General features: G+C 35.9%; 1 protein-coding gene across 4 annotated transcripts in view; it reads right to left on the bottom strand.

Annotated features, from left to right (window-relative positions):
• ralgps1 (Ral GEF with PH domain and SH3 binding motif 1) overlaps nt 1-18401 on the bottom strand; it is a 166146-nt gene that overhangs the window by 26758 nt on the left and 120987 nt on the right. For all 4 annotated transcript variants that reach the window (XR_007931185.1, XM_051902280.1, XM_051902279.1 and 1 more), the window contains exons 10-11: nt 2251-2388; nt 1028-1121 (exon numbers count right to left, since the gene is read on the bottom strand). Coding sequence is in view for 3 of the 4 variants with exons in the window: in XM_051902280.1 (XP_051758240.1) it covers nt 1028-1121; nt 2251-2388 (232 nt within the window). In the remaining variant the exon portion in view is untranslated. The remainder of the gene's footprint in view (nt 1-1027; nt 1122-2250; nt 2389-18401) is intronic.

Below are 18401 nucleotides of genomic sequence, written 5' to 3'. Positions count from 1 at the left end.
CGGTGCCAAACTAGCAGTTTAATTTAGGTTTAGGTTGTTGGCATAGTTTTTTTTTATTTTATGAATTTTATAAAAGTAAATTATAAAATCATAATATTCTTAAGTTATACGTAAAAAAAACAACAAAAAAACACCAACTACAAAATATCATATATAACATACATAACTTTGACACACCACTTGAAAGAGCCAACAGTCAACACCTAACTGGAAAGTAACTTTGACACATCCACATGGAGAGAGTGGAAATATGGGCATCCAGAGTTTTATAATTCCCGATGTTGCGTTTATAAGTGTCTAGACGGCAAGAAATTGGACCGCAATAAAACCACCTGCCCTTTGTGGGAGACAGACAGACAGGACCACACAGTAGGTCCGAAGAGAACTACCGGAGGAAACAGGGAAAACTCATTTAATGATGATGAAAACATCAATGCTATGCTTGTCTTTGTAGAGGCAGAAAGCCACATGTATTCATAATGCATAACATGTGTAGCATGTAATATTGAAGCATTTCTAAAATGATACTTTTACAATTCTGATTTCATAACATTTATTTTGTCATGCCTCACCACGTGTATGGCACAATTTTTTCAGAAAACCATATTATATAAGACTGTATTAGGAAAATACATTATGGGTTTCACATGTTTATGCAGCCTGAGTTAAAGGAAACAGGGATTATATTGTAGCATAAAGTCATGCCAAGCTGGTGCAGCTGTGGCCGGGAAATTAGGTGTTTGGTCGGCCTTTGGGCCATGCAGCCAAACCAAGAAGACATAAAGTCCACACACAGCACATGTTTTAATAAATACTATAGGCAGCTGGGCAAAATTAAGTGTTAAAACAAGGGAGGGTCTTGATTTACGGGGGTCTTACAGATGTGGGTAGTTTAAAGTGAAAGCTGGCATAAACATTTATGAAATGCAATAAATTGCAGGGCAGAACGCAAAGCAAAAATCACCCAAAACAATCAATTCAGCTAAATAAAGGCTACTGAGCATTACAATGTGTTTAGGTAACTTACGTGTAATTGTCATCCTCCACAAACTTCTGAAGCTCCTCGATGTAGCGCACCGACATCAAATACTTCTGCACGTGTGGTAACATGACCAAATGATCTGTGGTGTGAAGAAATGTGGAGATGAAATGTAAATTCTCTATCATCAGCACACAGACTATGTGCAGGTTTATCATTTTTTGTTTTCCTTTTTTATCTCTATTAAAACATTTTTTTTTTTTTTTTTAATTCCTTTATATCTTCAATCATGAAACTCTAGAGGGTACAGGCTGATATGTCCTTTACATGAAATCTGCATCGGCTGATTGGCCTCTGCTGACCCTGCAGTCAATGAGATTGCTTGCTCAACATTTAAATAGTCTGGTTCATTGTTTGCTGTTAGCTAGTCCTGCAGCACACTATCTGAGTTCCTTTGAAACCCTCCACCTCCCCCAGCTCCACCTGCCTAGATCTGCTACAGGATTTATGTGTGTCTATTTATGCAGAAGCAGCATATCTTCCATGCTCACAGCAGCGTGTTTGTGTATCTATTAGCAGTAGTAAGTCCAAACTTGCTCTGAAGCAGCAGCAGCATTAAAGGGTTAGTTCACCAAAAAATGAAATTTCTGTCATTAATTACTCACCCTCATGTCATTCCAAACCCACAAGACTTTCGTTCATCTTCGGAACACAAATTAAGATATTTTTGATGAAATCCGAGAGTTTTTTTTAATCTCTCATAGAAAGCAATGAAATGACCACATTCAAGGTCCAGAGAAGTAGTAAAGACATCGTTAAAATAGTCAACATGACTACAGTGGTTCAACCTTAATGTTATGAAGCGACGAGAATACTTTTTTTGTGCAAAAACAAAACAAAAATAATGACTTTATTCAACAATTTTTAACAATTCTATGGGAGATTAAAAAAAAACCTCTCAGATTTCATCAAAAATATTTGTGTTCTGAAGATGAACGAAGGTCTTATGGGTTTGGAATGACATGAGGGTGAGTAATTAATGACAGAAATTTCATTTTTAAGTGAACTAACCCTTTAACATTGCCATATTCAATAACATGCTAAAACTATTCCGAGAGTTGCCATGATTGAACTTTATTTAATAAAACCTTAACATTAATATGAAAAAAAATATATTGTAAAGAAAGATGAGATGCAAAAACCAAATGGTATTTACATAAATAATAATGTAATGAAATGAAAATGAATATGTTTTTTTGAACGCAACGTACCATAGTTACAGGACACCTGTAGGTCGGAGATGATGCGCAGCAGATTGTTCATCTGATTGGTTCTTTGCTCAGTCTCTATGATGCTGTCAGAAGCAGGGTAGGCGGAGTCAATGTAGGTCATATCAAACAGGTAAATTCCTAAAGCAAACACAGAAGAAAAAGTGTTTATAGACATGGGTTGAGAGGGGGTCATTTTATAATTAAATTTTTTTCTTTAAATTGTTACACAAAAGGTGAAATTCGGAATTCTGTCTTGGTCACTTTTTTGAAACTTCTGAAACTTCAAAAATGATGTGAAAGCACCAAATAAATATCATAACTGTAGACCATACAATTTCTTAAAATGCAACTTCTGAATGCATATGATTCCTCTTCAGTAAGCTCTTTGTTGAATCAGTGAGTTGTATATGACACTTTTATGGCTGTTACATCAGTTTGAAGCTTGACATCTTCAGTTCTTATTTAAGCTACCATTCAAAAGTCTGGGGTCAGTATGATTTTTTTTTTAATGAAATGAATACTTAGATACAAATTACATATATTATAATGCTAAAGAAAATATTTCTATTTCAAATACATGCTGTTCTTTTGAACCTTCTTTTCATCAAAGAATCCAAAAAAATGTTTCATGGTTTCCAAAAATATTAAGCAGCACAACTGTTTTCAATATTGATAATAATGAGAAATGTACAAAATCAACATATTTGAATGATTTCTGAGGGATCATGTGACACTGAAAACTGAAGTAATGGCTACTAAAAATTCAGCTTTACCATTACAGGAATGAATTATATTTTAACATGTATTAAAATAGAAATAGTTATTTCAAATTGTGATAATTAATAAAGCTGTTTTACTGTTTACTGCAGCCTTGATGAGCATAAGAGACTACGATAGCAGCATACTGTATATCAGTTATTCAAAACTTCACCTTTCGTGTTCCATGGAAGAACGAGTCATATGGGTTATAATGAGTAATTGATAAGTAAAGGAGAACTATTCCTTAAAGATGGGTTTACAATAAATTTTTATGTCAAAAATTTGTAAAAATCCACATACTATTCTCCAGAAAATCATTTATCACTTTAAAACAGATGTTCTACAGTACTTTGAGACATACTGTATTACACATCTGGGCCCTGAACTTCAAGGCTTTCCACTTTCCAGTTTAGTGGCCCCTCTTTTTCTACATTTACACAGATAGTTCAGAGAGAACTCTCTCCAGGATTCTCATGAACACTGGTAATTGTCAGGCGACAGGGACAAAACTAAACAACATTCAGTGTCTGGCCTGGAAATAGTGCCTTGGAGCTATTGCCTGAATGTTCTTGCTTGCTCATTAGAGTTCTGTTTCTGCTACAGGATTCACAAAGCAGCTTGCTAATCAGCAGGTAGAGGTTACGAGTCTGTTAATGAGTGCAGTTAGTCAATAACTGAAGAGTGAAGATGTACTTTACACAGCCAGTGGGATGTGTCTGCTTTCTCACGCCAAGCCTAAAGACTATCTGTGGCTTAACTAGTATTAAATTACAGGAAGGTGAGAGTGGATGTTCTCAGTGAGTGAAGCAAGCAGGATAAGTTAGGATGAAAAATGAATCTTGCAGCTAAAAACCTTCAGTAGCTACACAACTTCTCTCCCACTCCATCGTTAAACCAGATGGCACACTTGTTCCCTGTAATCATACACTTAAAATATGGTCAATGTTCTGCTCAAATGGTCAGAAGTGGATAGTTTTGACACCTGGTCCTGATGTGGGATAAACCAATCTTCTCTGTGGTTGACAGCTCTCATTACTGTTCAGATCTGATGTGTATGACCACTTCTGTCTGATGGCTGAATTACACTTGTCATTAGCATGAAGAGCACTCTATGATTTCAGCTGAAAAAATACAGGGTTAACCTAATATGAAATACTACTGAAATACTGCATTACCATTCAAAAGTTTGGGGTCAATTAATTTTTTAAAAAGAAATTAATATTTCTTTTCAGCAAGGATACATTAAATTGATCAATAATGACATTTATAACATTACAAAAATTTCCATTTCAAATAAATGCTGTTCTTTTAAACTTCATTCACAAAAACATTAAGCAGCACAACCGTTTTCAACAAAATGAATATATTGAAATAAAACATTGATTTTTTTTTATTTTATATTAAAATAGAAATAGAAAACAGATTCTGAATTGTAATAATACACTCCCTGGCCAAAAAAAAGTCGCTGTTTGTTTAATAGAATCATTTTCACACATGAATTGGCACCTCTAATTCCATTGAAAGTCTTGAATGTGCTGGAGTAGACTTTACAGAGTGCTCACCTCTTACATTGTCAATACAAGATCTTGACCAAAAACTGATGCACCTCTTGATGGAAATAACATCACATTTATTTCCATCATTAGGTGCATCATTTTTTGGTCAAGATCTTGTATTGACAATGCAAAAGGTGAGCACTCTGTAAAGTCTCCTCCAGCACATCCCAAAAACTTACACTGAGGTTAAGGTCAGTGCCAAATCATGTGTGAAAATGATTCTTCATGCTCTCTGAACTATTCTTTCACAATTTTAACCCTGGTGAATCTTGACACTGTCATCCTGGAATATGGCCATGATACATCTTAATACATGGTTTAAGAAATGAAAAGCTACACACTCCATCTTTAAGGGTTAAAAGAACCGTTGCCAAACATATAACATGTTAGAAACATAATAATCACTGTAATAATGATCCATTCATAGATTCTTAAGTATTTGCCTATTAAAATCCAAACAGCAACTTTTTTTTTTTTTTTTTTGGCCGGGCAGTGTATATTTCACATTATTATTGTTTTTACTGTATTTATTTAAAGAAATGCAACATTGGTGAGCATAAAAGACTTTTTCTAAAACATTAATCTTACCAACCCCAACATTTTTAATAGTAATGTATGTAAACATATAAATTTGCTTGCTGTGCATCTAAGTTTACAAATGGTGCTCTTAAAATACGCCATTGGCTGAGTGTATAACGTAATAGGGTTACAATTTATTTGACATGCAACAATGGGCCCATTAGTACTGTATCCAAAACTGTTTGTGGCTTTGCAGCTGCCCCCATAAAATTAAAAGACATAAACCTGACAAGAAATCTGCTGTACCAATATAGGATCTGGAGTTATAGCCAACACTAAAATTGGCATTAAAGTCACAGAAATAGCCTAGAGCGTGTGTTGAGTGTGCGTGCTGGTCAGGGAGGTCAGAGGTCAGCTGTATAGCTGAGACTGACCCTGACATATACTTCCTGTGAACAGTGAAGTAGCTCACTGACCTTCAGTGACCTCTCACTGGATTCAATTACAACAGCAAAACTACAGTGGTAATGAAAGTGAATGACCTCAGCTGCCATCTATTGGTCAACTACTATCATGATTTTACATTTGCAGAAAGTGTAGAGAAATAATTCTCCAATCATCATGAAGAAATGATTTAAATGTGAAATATGTAAAATACAATCAAACTCCACCTCAAAAATTGTGCTCAATATAAAGCAAATATTGTAAACAAAAGATGTTGAGATAGAAGTAATTTTCACAAACTTGACAATTAACAAATTTTCTTCAAGTCAGCAAGGACAAAATAACCATTTTCTTGTCTGTATGTTTTAGTAGCTAGTTAGCAAGTGATTTAATATCATTACAATCTTATATTTAGCAAAATTACTTGATATAAAAAGTGGGAAAGAGAATGTTGGCTTGGCAAAATGGAAAAAAATCCAGACATTTGGTATAAACCATATTCTAATTACAAATAATTATATATTTGTATTCAGCCAGGTCTATTCTAGGCTTATGAAACTTTCTAGGACACAATGAATAAGAGTGAATAAGATTTCCTGGAAATGATTGTTCCAGTGGCTGGTTTCCAATGAAGCCAGTTTCAGCTTTACTGAGAGAAAGACAGAAAGAGGTAGAATAAAATGTTTCACAGCTATCAGTGAAGTTTGGGGTGCTAAAAACGTAATAAAAGTAATAAAAAAGAAATAAAATCTCATTCTACACCTGATGTAACTTTTCAAGACTTGCAACCAAATTTAGAGAGCCAGTATATTATATACAGAATGTGCTGCATGAAATGAAACTCGAAAACTAGTCTTCTGTAATCTCATTGATGTACGTATGAAAAGAGACAGGTTATTCTTGCTGTCAATCAAGAATGTTGGCACTGTCATCCTCTTTCAGGTTGTCAAAAATGGTAAAAAATAGGGGTATTTTGCCATCAGAGAAAGAGACAAAAAAAGCGGTATTCTGTCAGGAGTTACCAATGTCTCTTCATTTCCTAACAATCCCTGTAAGGATGACCTGATAATTGAACGCAGAACCTGATTCCACCAAGTGCAACATGTTCCTGGATTAACATATTTGTTGATTCTGGAACAACATTCCAAACAACTTAGCAGATTTGAGGGACAAGTTTACAGTTTGTCAAGTTTAGGCTTCCAACCAGGGTTAGGTGCTTCTATTCTATAGGAACATTCTATTCTATATTCTATAGGAATATGGTTGGGATTAAATTTTCAGACAGGAATGTTGTTCCAGGATCAACAAAATATATTGACCCATAACTTGGCAAAATCAGGAAATGAACACCCTGTGGAATTCAGTCAAGAAGCAGCCTGCCGATACTGATGTCCATGAATAGAACAGGGAGTGTGGGCGCAGCGCTGCTGAGTCTACTAAAACCAGGGACCATCACAGTCAAAGACATTTACAGACTTCAGGGTTTATGCTCCTTGAAATGTAACTCTCACATGAATCTCTCGAGCCAAAAATTTAAGGACACAGTGTGACTTACACAGAGCGAGATGGTGTAAATCACATAGGCTGAGGAAATTTTTCACCGAAAATCCCACAACAAAAATCTTGGTGATTAAAATAAATTCTGACATGTCTCAGATGATCAATGATTGATAGGCTTCACCTGTGACGTATTACTAATAATAAGTAAATATGATAACATGCGAGTTAACCACAGTGGATCCTCAAATGGGACAGCCACAGATTTTTGTCTATAAATATCTAAAGCATTTAGGACACATATGAGGCTGGAAGCCCAGTCATGATATTTGACTATATATTATGAAAGGGGATTTCACAAATAAATAACTCTATGTTAAAAATAAATAAATGAATTATATAGAAGAATATAGAAATGAATGCAGTGCTTTTTTATATTACATACGCGTGGAAAAGTGTGGAAAAAATAATATGCACTTTAAACCCATGATGTTATTGTTAACTAAAACTAAAACTATTAAAACATTGCTTCCGTTAATAACCTGAAATAAAATGAAATATTATATGAGAAACTTAAAAACATAAAAGAAAATAAAAGAAACTTACAAATGTTTCCTTGGCAATTTACTGAAATAAAACAAGTCAAAGTACTAAAAGTAATAAAACTAAAATTGAAATAATAAATAAATTAAAACTAAACAAAAATGTATGTAAAAAAAAATCTAATAAATAAATAACTAACATTACTAAAACTTAAACTAAAATTAAAATGAAAGCTGACGATACAAAAATAAAAGCTAATTCAATATAGTATAATACTAAAATAACATTACACACAGCTATGACATGTACAAGAAGCAATTTTACATAACAAAATACACTGTACGACGTTTTACATATATGAATGTCACCTCATTTCAAAGCAGCTGGATTTGATTGGCCAAAACTGGTTTCATGTGCACATAATCACAGTAATTGGAGCATAACGTTCACTTGTAAAATGACTGGTCTAACTACACAAATAAACAAAGTTGTATGCCTATAAATCAGTTGAGGGTTGATTTGTTGATAATGACTGGCAAGATTAAAATAAAAAATGTCTTGTCAGATTGGGCTAAAAATGTGTTTTTTTTTTTTTCTTGTGCCATCAACATAACATGTTACATAACACCTTAATCCTAAAAAGTTTCTTAATATCAATTTAATGTCTTAAAACATTCTGCCAATTATCCATTCTGCTCTAAGAACTTAATTTATAACTTAAATTATATCTTTTGCATAGGTGTTGGGTTCATATTTTTAATAGGCAAAGGCCAGTAGAAAGCCGATAAAATACCACAAACGCCAGATGTTTCTTTGCTGCTTCAACAGCCAAGTATTATTCAAGACAGTATAGACAAGTTCCATCTCCAACCTCAAAACCCTCAGGAGAACCAGCCTGTGTGGAAAACTTGAATAATGAACATGACAATGAGCAGACTTGACTTGTTTTAACTCAGTGATGCAATGGGAGAACTATTTTTGTTGTTACTTGCAAAACGTCAACTTGCGAAATACCTAGGGCTGCGAATGGACAAAAAGTTTGATTACAAGTCAGTATTATGTTCAGATAAAGAAAAGTGCACAAATGTAGTGGTGCCAGATGCATCTTGTTCATGGCTTATGACAGTCAGCCAAGTTAAAACCGCTATGCTCCTCTTATCTCGGGTCTGATGTCAATGGCATTTGCATTACATAACAAGGTCTATTAACTTTCCCAAGAGCAAAACTATTCAGCAAGGGCTGCTTTATTAAAAGTTCACTCAGTCATTATTTTTAAATTAATATATATATATATATATTATTGTATTATGAATGAACATTAACTAACCATGAACAATAGTATATTTATAAATTAACCAAGATCAATAAATGCTGTATAAATAGATAGTTCTTGATACCTAATGCAGTAATCTTATTTACAATAAGATTAAATTTTTAACATTAATTAAAGTTTAACGGAAATATCTTCTACACAAAAATGCTTTTAAAAAAAAACATTTTTAAAATCATATACACTCACATGAGATGAAGTATTCACAGCGCTTCACTTTTTCCACATTTTGTTATGTTACAGCCTTATTCAAAAAGGGATTGAATTCATTATTTTCCTCAAAATTCTACAAACAATACCCCATAATGACAATGTGAAAGAAGTTTGTTTGAAATCTTTGCAAACTAATAAAAAATAAAAGAAGAATGAAAAAAAAATCACATGTACATAAGTATTCACAGCCTTTGCTCAATACTTTGTTGAAGCATCTTTGGCACCGATTACAGCCTCAAGTGTTTTTGAGAATGATGCTACAAGCTTGGCACACCTATTTTTTTGGCAGTTTCTCCCATTCTTCTTTGCAGGACCTCTCAAGCTCCATCAGGTTGGATGGGAGTGTCGGTGCACAGTCATTTTCAGATCTCTCCAGAGATGTTCAACCGGGTTCAAGTCTGGGCTCTGGCTGGGCCACTCAAAGGACATTCACAGAATTGTCCCGTAGCCACTCCTTTGTTATCTTGGCTGTGTGCTTAGGGTCGTTGTCCTGTTGGAAGATGAACCTTCACCCCAGTCTGAGGTCCAGAGCGCTTTGGAGCAGGTTTTCATCAAGGATGTCTCTGTACATTACTGCATTCATCTTTCCCTCGATCCTGACTAGTTTCCCAGTTCCTGCCGCTGAAAAACATCCCCACAGCATGATGCTGTCACCACCATGCTTCACTGTAGGGATGGTATTGGCCAGGTGATGAGCGGTGCCTGGTTTCCTCCAAGACATTACGCTTGCTATTCAGGCCAAAGAGTTCAATCTTTGTTTCATCAGACCAGAGAATTTTGTTTCTCATGGTCTGAGAGTCCTCCAGGCAGGCTGTTGTGCCTTTTACTGAGGAGTGGCTTCCGTCGGGCCACTCTACCATACAGGCCTGATTGGTGGAGTGCTGCAGAGATGGTTGTTCTTCTTGAAGGTTCTCCTCTCTCCACAGAGAAACGCTGGAGCTCTGTCAGAGTGACCATCAGGTTCTTGGTCACCTCCCTGACTAAGGCCCTTCTCCCCCGATCACTCAGTTTGGCCAGGTGGCCTGCTCTAAGAAAAAGTCCTGGTGGTTCCAAACTTCCATTTACGGATGATGGAGGCCACTGTGCTCATTGGGACCTTCAATGCTGCAGAAATTTTTCTGTACCTTTCCCCAGATCTGTGCCTCGATACAATCCTGTCTCTGAGGTCTACAGACAATTCCTTAGACTTCATGGCTTAGTTTGTGCTCGGACATGCACTGTTAACTGTGGGACCTTATATAGACAGGTGTGTGCCTTTCCAAATCATGTCCAATCAACTGAATTTACCATAGGTGGACTCCAATCAAGTTGTAGAAACATCTCAAGGATGATCAGTGGAAACTGGATGCACCTGAGCTCAATTTTGAGTGTCATGGCAAAGGCTGTGAACACTTATGTAGATGTGATTTTTTGTTTTGTTTTTATTTTTTACTAAATTTGCAAAGATTTCAAGCAAACTTCTTTCATGTTGTCACTATAGGGTATTGTTTGTAGAATTTTGAGGAAAATAATGAATTTAATCCCTTTTGGAATAAGGCTGTAACATAACAAAATGTGGAAAAAGTGAAGCGCTGTGAATACTTTCCGGATGCACTGTAAAGGCAGGAACACACCAAGCCTAGTGGTGACGAAAGCAGACTGCGGGGTTGGCTCACGTCGGCAGCGTCTGGGTCCAAAGTTGGCCTGACACACCAAACCGACGCTCGACAGCCGACGGCCGCGTCCGTCCTGCGCCTGCGTAAGATGAAATGCCTTTCCGTACCAGCAGGTGGCAGTAGCTGAACAGCCAATCAGAATGATCAGATGGCCTGACGGACCGACTAGCTCTATTCAACATGTCGAATCGGCCGAAAAAAAGCCGACGAGGACCAACTTCAGCCGATGGTGCGGAACACACTGAGAAAACTTAGTTGGCCGATGAACAAAAACTGCCCGACGGCCGACCGTCGGCTTGGTGTGTTCCTGCCTATAAAACCCTAAAAAATAAAACTCTTTTATTAGTCATCTAATAAAAGGGTTTTATTTTACAAGAAGGGGGCTGCCTCATGGAGGCTGCCATGTTGAGATCACATGACCAGCTGAATACTGACAGTAGTATTTGCAGTATTTATAGAATAGCATTAAACTTTTGTTTGCGTATGATGCTGCATCCACATCAGTAGGTGTCAGTATAAAGTCTGTGCACCTTTTATAAATTAATTTTATAAAAACATGCACATTTTGTTGATTTTTATTGATAATCATAGTATTATTCCTAGATTCCCATGTCTGCACAGTAATGGAGGAAAAATCTAAATGTGCATAAGCATAACTGTGGAAAAATTTTGTGTACTTTGTGTTTGATATGTTGTAGCCAGAGTGAAGTGGTTTGGGGCCTTTAATTACATGGGCTGTCTGTATTCATAGCAGGCTATGGGGAAAAAAAAAACTTGCATGTCTACAAGCAAACAGCTTGAAGGGTGTTGAGACTGTGGCCTGGCCAGTGGCAGAGAAACATTCCAGATGTATGAGTTCACATGCGATAGCGGGGCTGCAGGGTGCTATGCAGCGGCTATCTCAAGGGATTTGGTTTTCCCATCAGGGGCTTTCCAGAGTACACGGAAAACTGGGATAACTGAGAAAGGAAGTGTTAACACCTGCCATCCGGAACTCAACAACATTATATAGATTACTGAGGGACGAGTAAGAAACACAAGATTGATTAATGCATTTGATGATGTGCGGTTAACTTTTATGTTTTATTTAGAGCATCTGGATTCGTTCGCATCAGGATTCATGGCCAATGAATCCCATAACACTTTTCATGAGCTTCATAGCCAAGTATGGTGCTATTATGGATCCGGAACAGAGTGTAAAACTGGGAGCAGCCAAAAGAATATTTTAAATAAACACATAGTCAAGGTGAATGCGCAGAGAGTTTGGCTCTTGCAAGCAGCTTTAGAGCCAGAAAAATACTTTTGTGTCTTCTTAACAATCTGCTCAAACAAGTGTAAAATGTTTTCAGACAGTGATGACAACCTCAGACAATTATACTGTCTTTTAATACCTGAAACACAATCTGACAAGGCAGAATAATGCTACCAAGAGCAGACTAAGCTTACAATGCCTCTCACCAACAAACTAACTCATTATGCTGGCATGTCTAGAGATTTCAATACAGAGTTTATGGAAATTGCCACGCAGGCTGGAAAGCTTTATATATTGCATAATGAGATAAAAGAGCCTATTGTGCCGTGGCTCAAGGAGTGTCCGTGAAGCAGCCAAGGACACTGGAAAAACACTAGTATACGAACAAATATGCACTGAGCAACACACGCACACACACACACACACAAACACAGATGGCAAGAACACTTTATGGAAGTTATAAGTGACAGTCTTATGCAAGTCTCGCTGTTAGGCCCTTTGATGTGGTGGAGACAGTAATACTCGACATGAGACTGCTGTCGCACAATTCCTCTGAGATCACTTAGGATGAAATTCAGAGTTTCAACACTGTCAGTTTTGTTCAGTGGGATGAAATACAACTAAAGCACACTTAATCTGCCATTTTAAACACATGGCCCTGCATAAAATGTTGAGTTAAGACAACTTTATTCTGCATGTTTGGTTGGATTTAGAGCTAAACAAAAAATATCATCATTATGAGTTCCAACATGGAACCATGCTAAAACATCTTTATGAATTTATACAAGATTTCGGCTAAAATTAAGAAACTAGGTTTCAATACTGTATATCCTCAGTCCTCAGTGATCTAATGTCACATTTGCAGGACATTATAAACTATATTTCAAATAAATGCTGTTCTTTTGAAATTTCTATTCATCAAAAAAAAAAAAAAAAAAAAATCCTGAAAATGAATCACCGTTTCCACAAAAATAAGTGACAGTTTTATCAGTATAATAAGCCACACATTAAGAAATATTTCTTGAGCACAAAATTAGCATATTAGAATGATTTCTGAAAGATCATGTGACACTGAAAACTGGAGTAATGATGCTGAAAATGTAACTTTGCCATAATAGGAATAAATTACATTTTAAAATATAAAAAAGTTATTTTAAATTGTAATATTTCACAATATTACTGTTTGTAGTGTATTTTTGATCAAGTAAATTCAGCTTTGTGAGCATAAGACACTTCTTTCAAAAACATTTAAAAAAATCTTACCAACACCAAACTTTTGAATGGTAGTGTATAATGACTTTTGTAAGACTTCCGTTTCCTGCCTGGCACCAAGGATGTGCGTTGTTTGAAAGTAAATGTCACATTTTTGTCCTGATAAACTGCGTGTAATGCACAAAAAACACCTAAGCTCAAAACACCAAAATGACTAAAACCAGTGCAGATAGACAATTACATATTTAGGATGATTCACAATGACACAATGATATCAGTACTGGTGTAAAAATACTTTCTTGTATCCCAGATTAAAGGGTTAGTTTACACAAAAATGAAATTTCTGTCATTACTCACCCTCATGTCTTCCCAAACCCGTAAGACCTTTGTTTGTCTTCGGAACACAAATATATTTTTGATGAAATCCGAGGGTATCTGATCCACACATAGGCAGCAACGACATTGCACCTTTTGAGGTCCTATAAAGTTACTAAAGGCTTTGTTAAAACCGTCCACGGGTCTACAGTGATTCAACCTTAATATTATGAAGCGACGAGAATACTTTTTGTGCAAAAAACAAAACAAATATAACAACTTTATTCAACAAATTCATCTGTCCCCTGTCATACTGCTACTCTATTTTCGTACTCTAGTTTTTACCCTTGGATTTCATCAAAAATATCTTAAGTTGTGTTCCAAAGACAAGCGAAGGTCTTTCGGGTTTGGGACGACATGAGGGTGAGTACTTAATGACAGAAATTTCATTTTTGGGTGAACTAACCATTTAATATACAGAGATGACATTAAGAAAGCCATTCATTAGATTTCCCAGGAAAGTGTAAACTCTGTGGTATCAAAACATTGCTCGATTTGTGTAAGAATCCCAATCATTCTGACACCGCAACAGTGGCACAACCAATGGTGTGAATTTGGGGCGTGGCCATCTGTAAGTCTGACCAATGGCAATGGTGAGCAAAGTGGATAGGAAACCTGTTTGTAAGCTATCAGAAAATCAATAACTGTGCAATGCTACTCAACTACTGTCAAGGCAGTGATACTTCATTCCCTCAATAAAAGAAGTAAGGTAAAACGATAGCAGCACGGATCTACAGGGAGCGAAGGAACGGAGGAGCCCTAAGGATGTGGTCAGGCTACTGTTCAAAGAAGATGCAGATGTCTAGCCAAACAATGAGCTCATGAGTTTCTGCAGGGACCACAGTGGAGGGCTGGGGTGTATTTTCCATTCCTCTGCTCTTCCAGGCGCTCTCAGATCCTTGTCTCTGAGGTAGCTCATTACAAACCTTGCGTGTAGCGCGGCAGTGAGTGTCAAAGCCACTGAAGAGAAAACCTCCAACCTCTTTTCTGATTAATGTCAAGAGCTTTTGCTGTACTCATCGGGATCACAAGGCTGAGGTGAACTTTCATCCTTCTGTCTTAAATTAGCTTTTTTGCTTTCATGCACCAGACAAAACATGTCTGTCTGATATATATATATATATATCAAGCATGTAAAGATGAATGAGATTCTTAGAGCTGTGAGATATCCTGATAAGACTGCAGCTTCTCTGATGAATATAATTGTAATAATATATTCAATTAAGAAATTATGTAGCTAAATGTTCAAGATTGGTGGTTGATAAATGTAATAGCCTTTATGGTTATGGCCCAGCAGTTAAAGGGATAGTTCACCCAAAAATAAAAAATATCCCATGATTTACTCACCCTCAAGCCATCCTAGATGTATATGACTATATTCTTTCAGACAAACACAATCAGAGATTTCCTTAGTCCTCCAAGGTTTATAATGGTTGTGAATGGGGGGCCATGTTTTAAAACAACAACAACAGCAACAACAACAAAAATCCATCCATCTATAATCAAAGTAATCCATACGGCTCCAGAGGGTTAATAAAGGCCTTTTGAAGAAAAGAGATGTGTTTTTGTAAGAAAAATATCCATATTTAAAACTTTATAAATTCAAATAACTAGCTTCCGGTGGACGACCGTACGCATACTGCCCAAGTCGACTTGCACCAAATTAGTAATCCTCTGACACGATGTATGACGCAGGATGTAGGAGTATCGTAAGCTTAGACGCCTCTCACGATTTAAACAAATAGGACTGTGCAACAAACTCAAGCTCCTCTTCTCTTACATCAAATTCCTCAGACATTTCTCTTTAAAGATTCTTGTTTTAGATTTCTAATTCATGACCGGTGTTTTGTTTTGCTCTCTGCTCTGCGCCTCTGCGTTTGTCATTGCGTCTCAGAAGGTTGCTCTTCCGCCCAAATCAACTTCCGCCGGAAAAATTACTTAAAATTACTTTGACTGGTTTGAGTACCATTTTGTCAAGCAAAAAAAAAAAAAAAAAAAATTCTGGTGGTGCAAAAGGTTTTTAAGGCAGGGCAATTCTTAATAGACTTTTCACTCATTTCCTCCACTTCTGCAGTTATCTTTCTCAAAGTGATCTTGAATGTTAAATTATCAATATAACTAAAACGTTTGGGAGAATGTCACATAAGTTGACCATAAATTCATGTTGATTTCCTAAAATTTATCTCACCATTTTAGTGATTAGTGTTCCCTTTGGTTGTGCACTTGGAACTTCATTTATATTATTATAACTCTCTTCCAACTGATTTCCAAACAGGAAATTACAGTTATTTGTGGTTTCAACGGAAGAGACATATTAAATAGATTGCTTTTAAAAAGTGATCTAATTTGGCACTAAACCAATAACTAATCTAGACTTCATGTAGAATTTTGGTTTATTAGATTGTATCGCTAACATATATATCATAAACACCATACTATTGTGAAACATCAAACTTTTAAGGGGGTTGATTCCTCTCTAGTTGAGCCAGTGCCTTGCACTCAACCTCACACACAATCACACACAGACATCAACATTCAGCATGCAAAACACAACAATGGTAACAGTTAATTTTTTTTTTTTCATTAATAAGACATTAATTACAATTTTATTGGCTGTCATTGTTGGGGTAATACTGACAAAAGACAGCAAATGAAATTGTAAAATAAAGTCACAACCAGTAAAACAAAGCATTTACTTTATTCATGCCGCAATGCACTTTGGGAGTACACTTCCTCAGATCACAGATATAATTAAGTTGACAAAACTTAAATGGTTTAAGTAAGATTAACTTAAGTTAACTTAAGTTAAGCTTATTTTATTGAATCAAGGCAACGAGTTTGCAAAATTAAATCAAGTAAACTGAACAAATTTATTTTTACGGTGAATATGGATATTTTTCTTATAAAAACGAATCCCTTCGCTTCAGAAGGCCTTTATTAACCCTCTGGAGCCGTATGGATTACTCTGATTATGGATGGATGAATTTTTATTCATTATAAACCTTGGAGGACTAAGGATATTTTTAAATATATCTCCGACTGTGTTCGTTTGAAAGAAGATCATATACACTTAGGATGGCTTGAGGGTGAGTAAATCATGGGATAATATTAAATACAGTATATAGTGTTGGAAGGAAGAAAGCGCTAAAAAAGGTACTTTAGTGCAATATTTGTTGCTCATATATTGTAGTTGAGCAAACTGAGGCCTGTGAAAATATTGTGAAAAATGTCTCTGCGTTTTTTTGTCCATACAACGAAAATCAGTATGGTCCAGTGCTGTTTTGGACCCCATTTACTTTCATTGTGTGTCTTCTTTTGTGTTCCACAGAATAAAAGAGAGTCATACAGGTTTGGAATGACATAAAGGTGAGTAAATGATGACGGAATTTCCACTTTCAGGTGAACTATCCCTTTAATAAGGTTAGATTTTTTTTTTTAAACATGTCCCACAAAATTGTCCCAATGTTTGCCTACTTTGACAACAGCGTATTGTGTTTAAATCAAGTAATTTAAAAAACCTTACGTACAGTGGAAAATGGAAAAGCCCCATTATTTTGTGACCCCCCGAAACTGGCAGTATAAGCTAGTTGCGGTTGATTGAGGCCCTTCTTTTAATCTGCAAGGTATTACCATACTTGCTGAACATGGGAAATAATAACAAATGGTGAGTCCCTCACACTGAGACACTGGGTACAGTATGTGCTTTGCTTGGAACCTCATCTCACCACACCACCGACTCTCTGAGGTTTCCAACTCCTGGATTTTTCCGTAGCGCTCAGGGTTGTAATACTGAGCTATTGTTTATCTAGTATCAATAGTTGGAATGGGTGGAAAGAGAGAATGGAGAGTTGTCTTAAGGGACATAGAAAATTTACCTCGCTTCCAAAATCAGCATGCAAAAAAAAAAAAAAAAAAAAAAAGTTGGGGCTTCATTTATAAAATGCACATATGATCAGATTCTGTCAAAAATTCCATGGATCTAATCCTATGTTAAAACTAGTAGAGAAATTTGGATTTATAAAGGAAGAAAATGACATGAAAAAATACTTGAACTGAAAAGAAAACATGAATGCTAAACAGTTTTATTTAAGTATTAAATTAATTAATAAATAAGTCTGTTTTTGGTCATGTAAATGTATTCTAATAAGAGTCAGAACTTGTGATTATGTATGTCTTTAAATGCTTTAACTGAAAATCAGTTGTAACAGAACAATTTATATCGGTCCATAGGAGAGTATCCCTGAGACCTACAGTACAAGATTATAGGCAGTTATAAATATGTCAAGCTTACATTTTTGGACAAGAGAAAGAATTATTTACAACCCTAAAAGAAGTGAACATAAACCAATATACAGACAGACGAAAGCACTGCAACAAGTCTTGCATTTAAAAGTGCTACTGGCCTACATTTTCACCCTTTAATTGCTGAGGACACAAAAATGAATGACGATAACATATTTTAGTATATACAAAATATGCTTTTGCTATTAAACTAAAAGAGAACTACTTAATAAAACCAAGAATGTGGTTGGTGTATAGACTCAAAATGTTTTTACAATGAAAATTACACTTTGAGGCTGTTAAAGCTGTCATAACTCTGAGTTATTGAGTTTTCATATTTTTTATATTTATGTCAAACAAATTTCTGGATATTATACAGACCATGATGGGTTTATTAATTTAAAAACTGTATATCTGAAATCTGAGTGAATGTGACGCATCATATTCCGCCAGTGAGTGGAAATACCTCTGGATTTCTCTCTTCTGTAAAAGAATTCCACATTTTTCCCCCCCGA

The sequence above is a fragment of the Ctenopharyngodon idella genome, chromosome 8 (genome assembly GCF_019924925.1).
Source record: "Ctenopharyngodon idella isolate HZGC_01 chromosome 8, HZGC01, whole genome shotgun sequence".
NCBI classification, from domain to species: Eukaryota; Metazoa; Chordata; class Actinopteri; order Cypriniformes; family Xenocyprididae; genus Ctenopharyngodon; species Ctenopharyngodon idella.
This window is presented reverse-complemented; position numbering and strand designations above follow the sequence as displayed.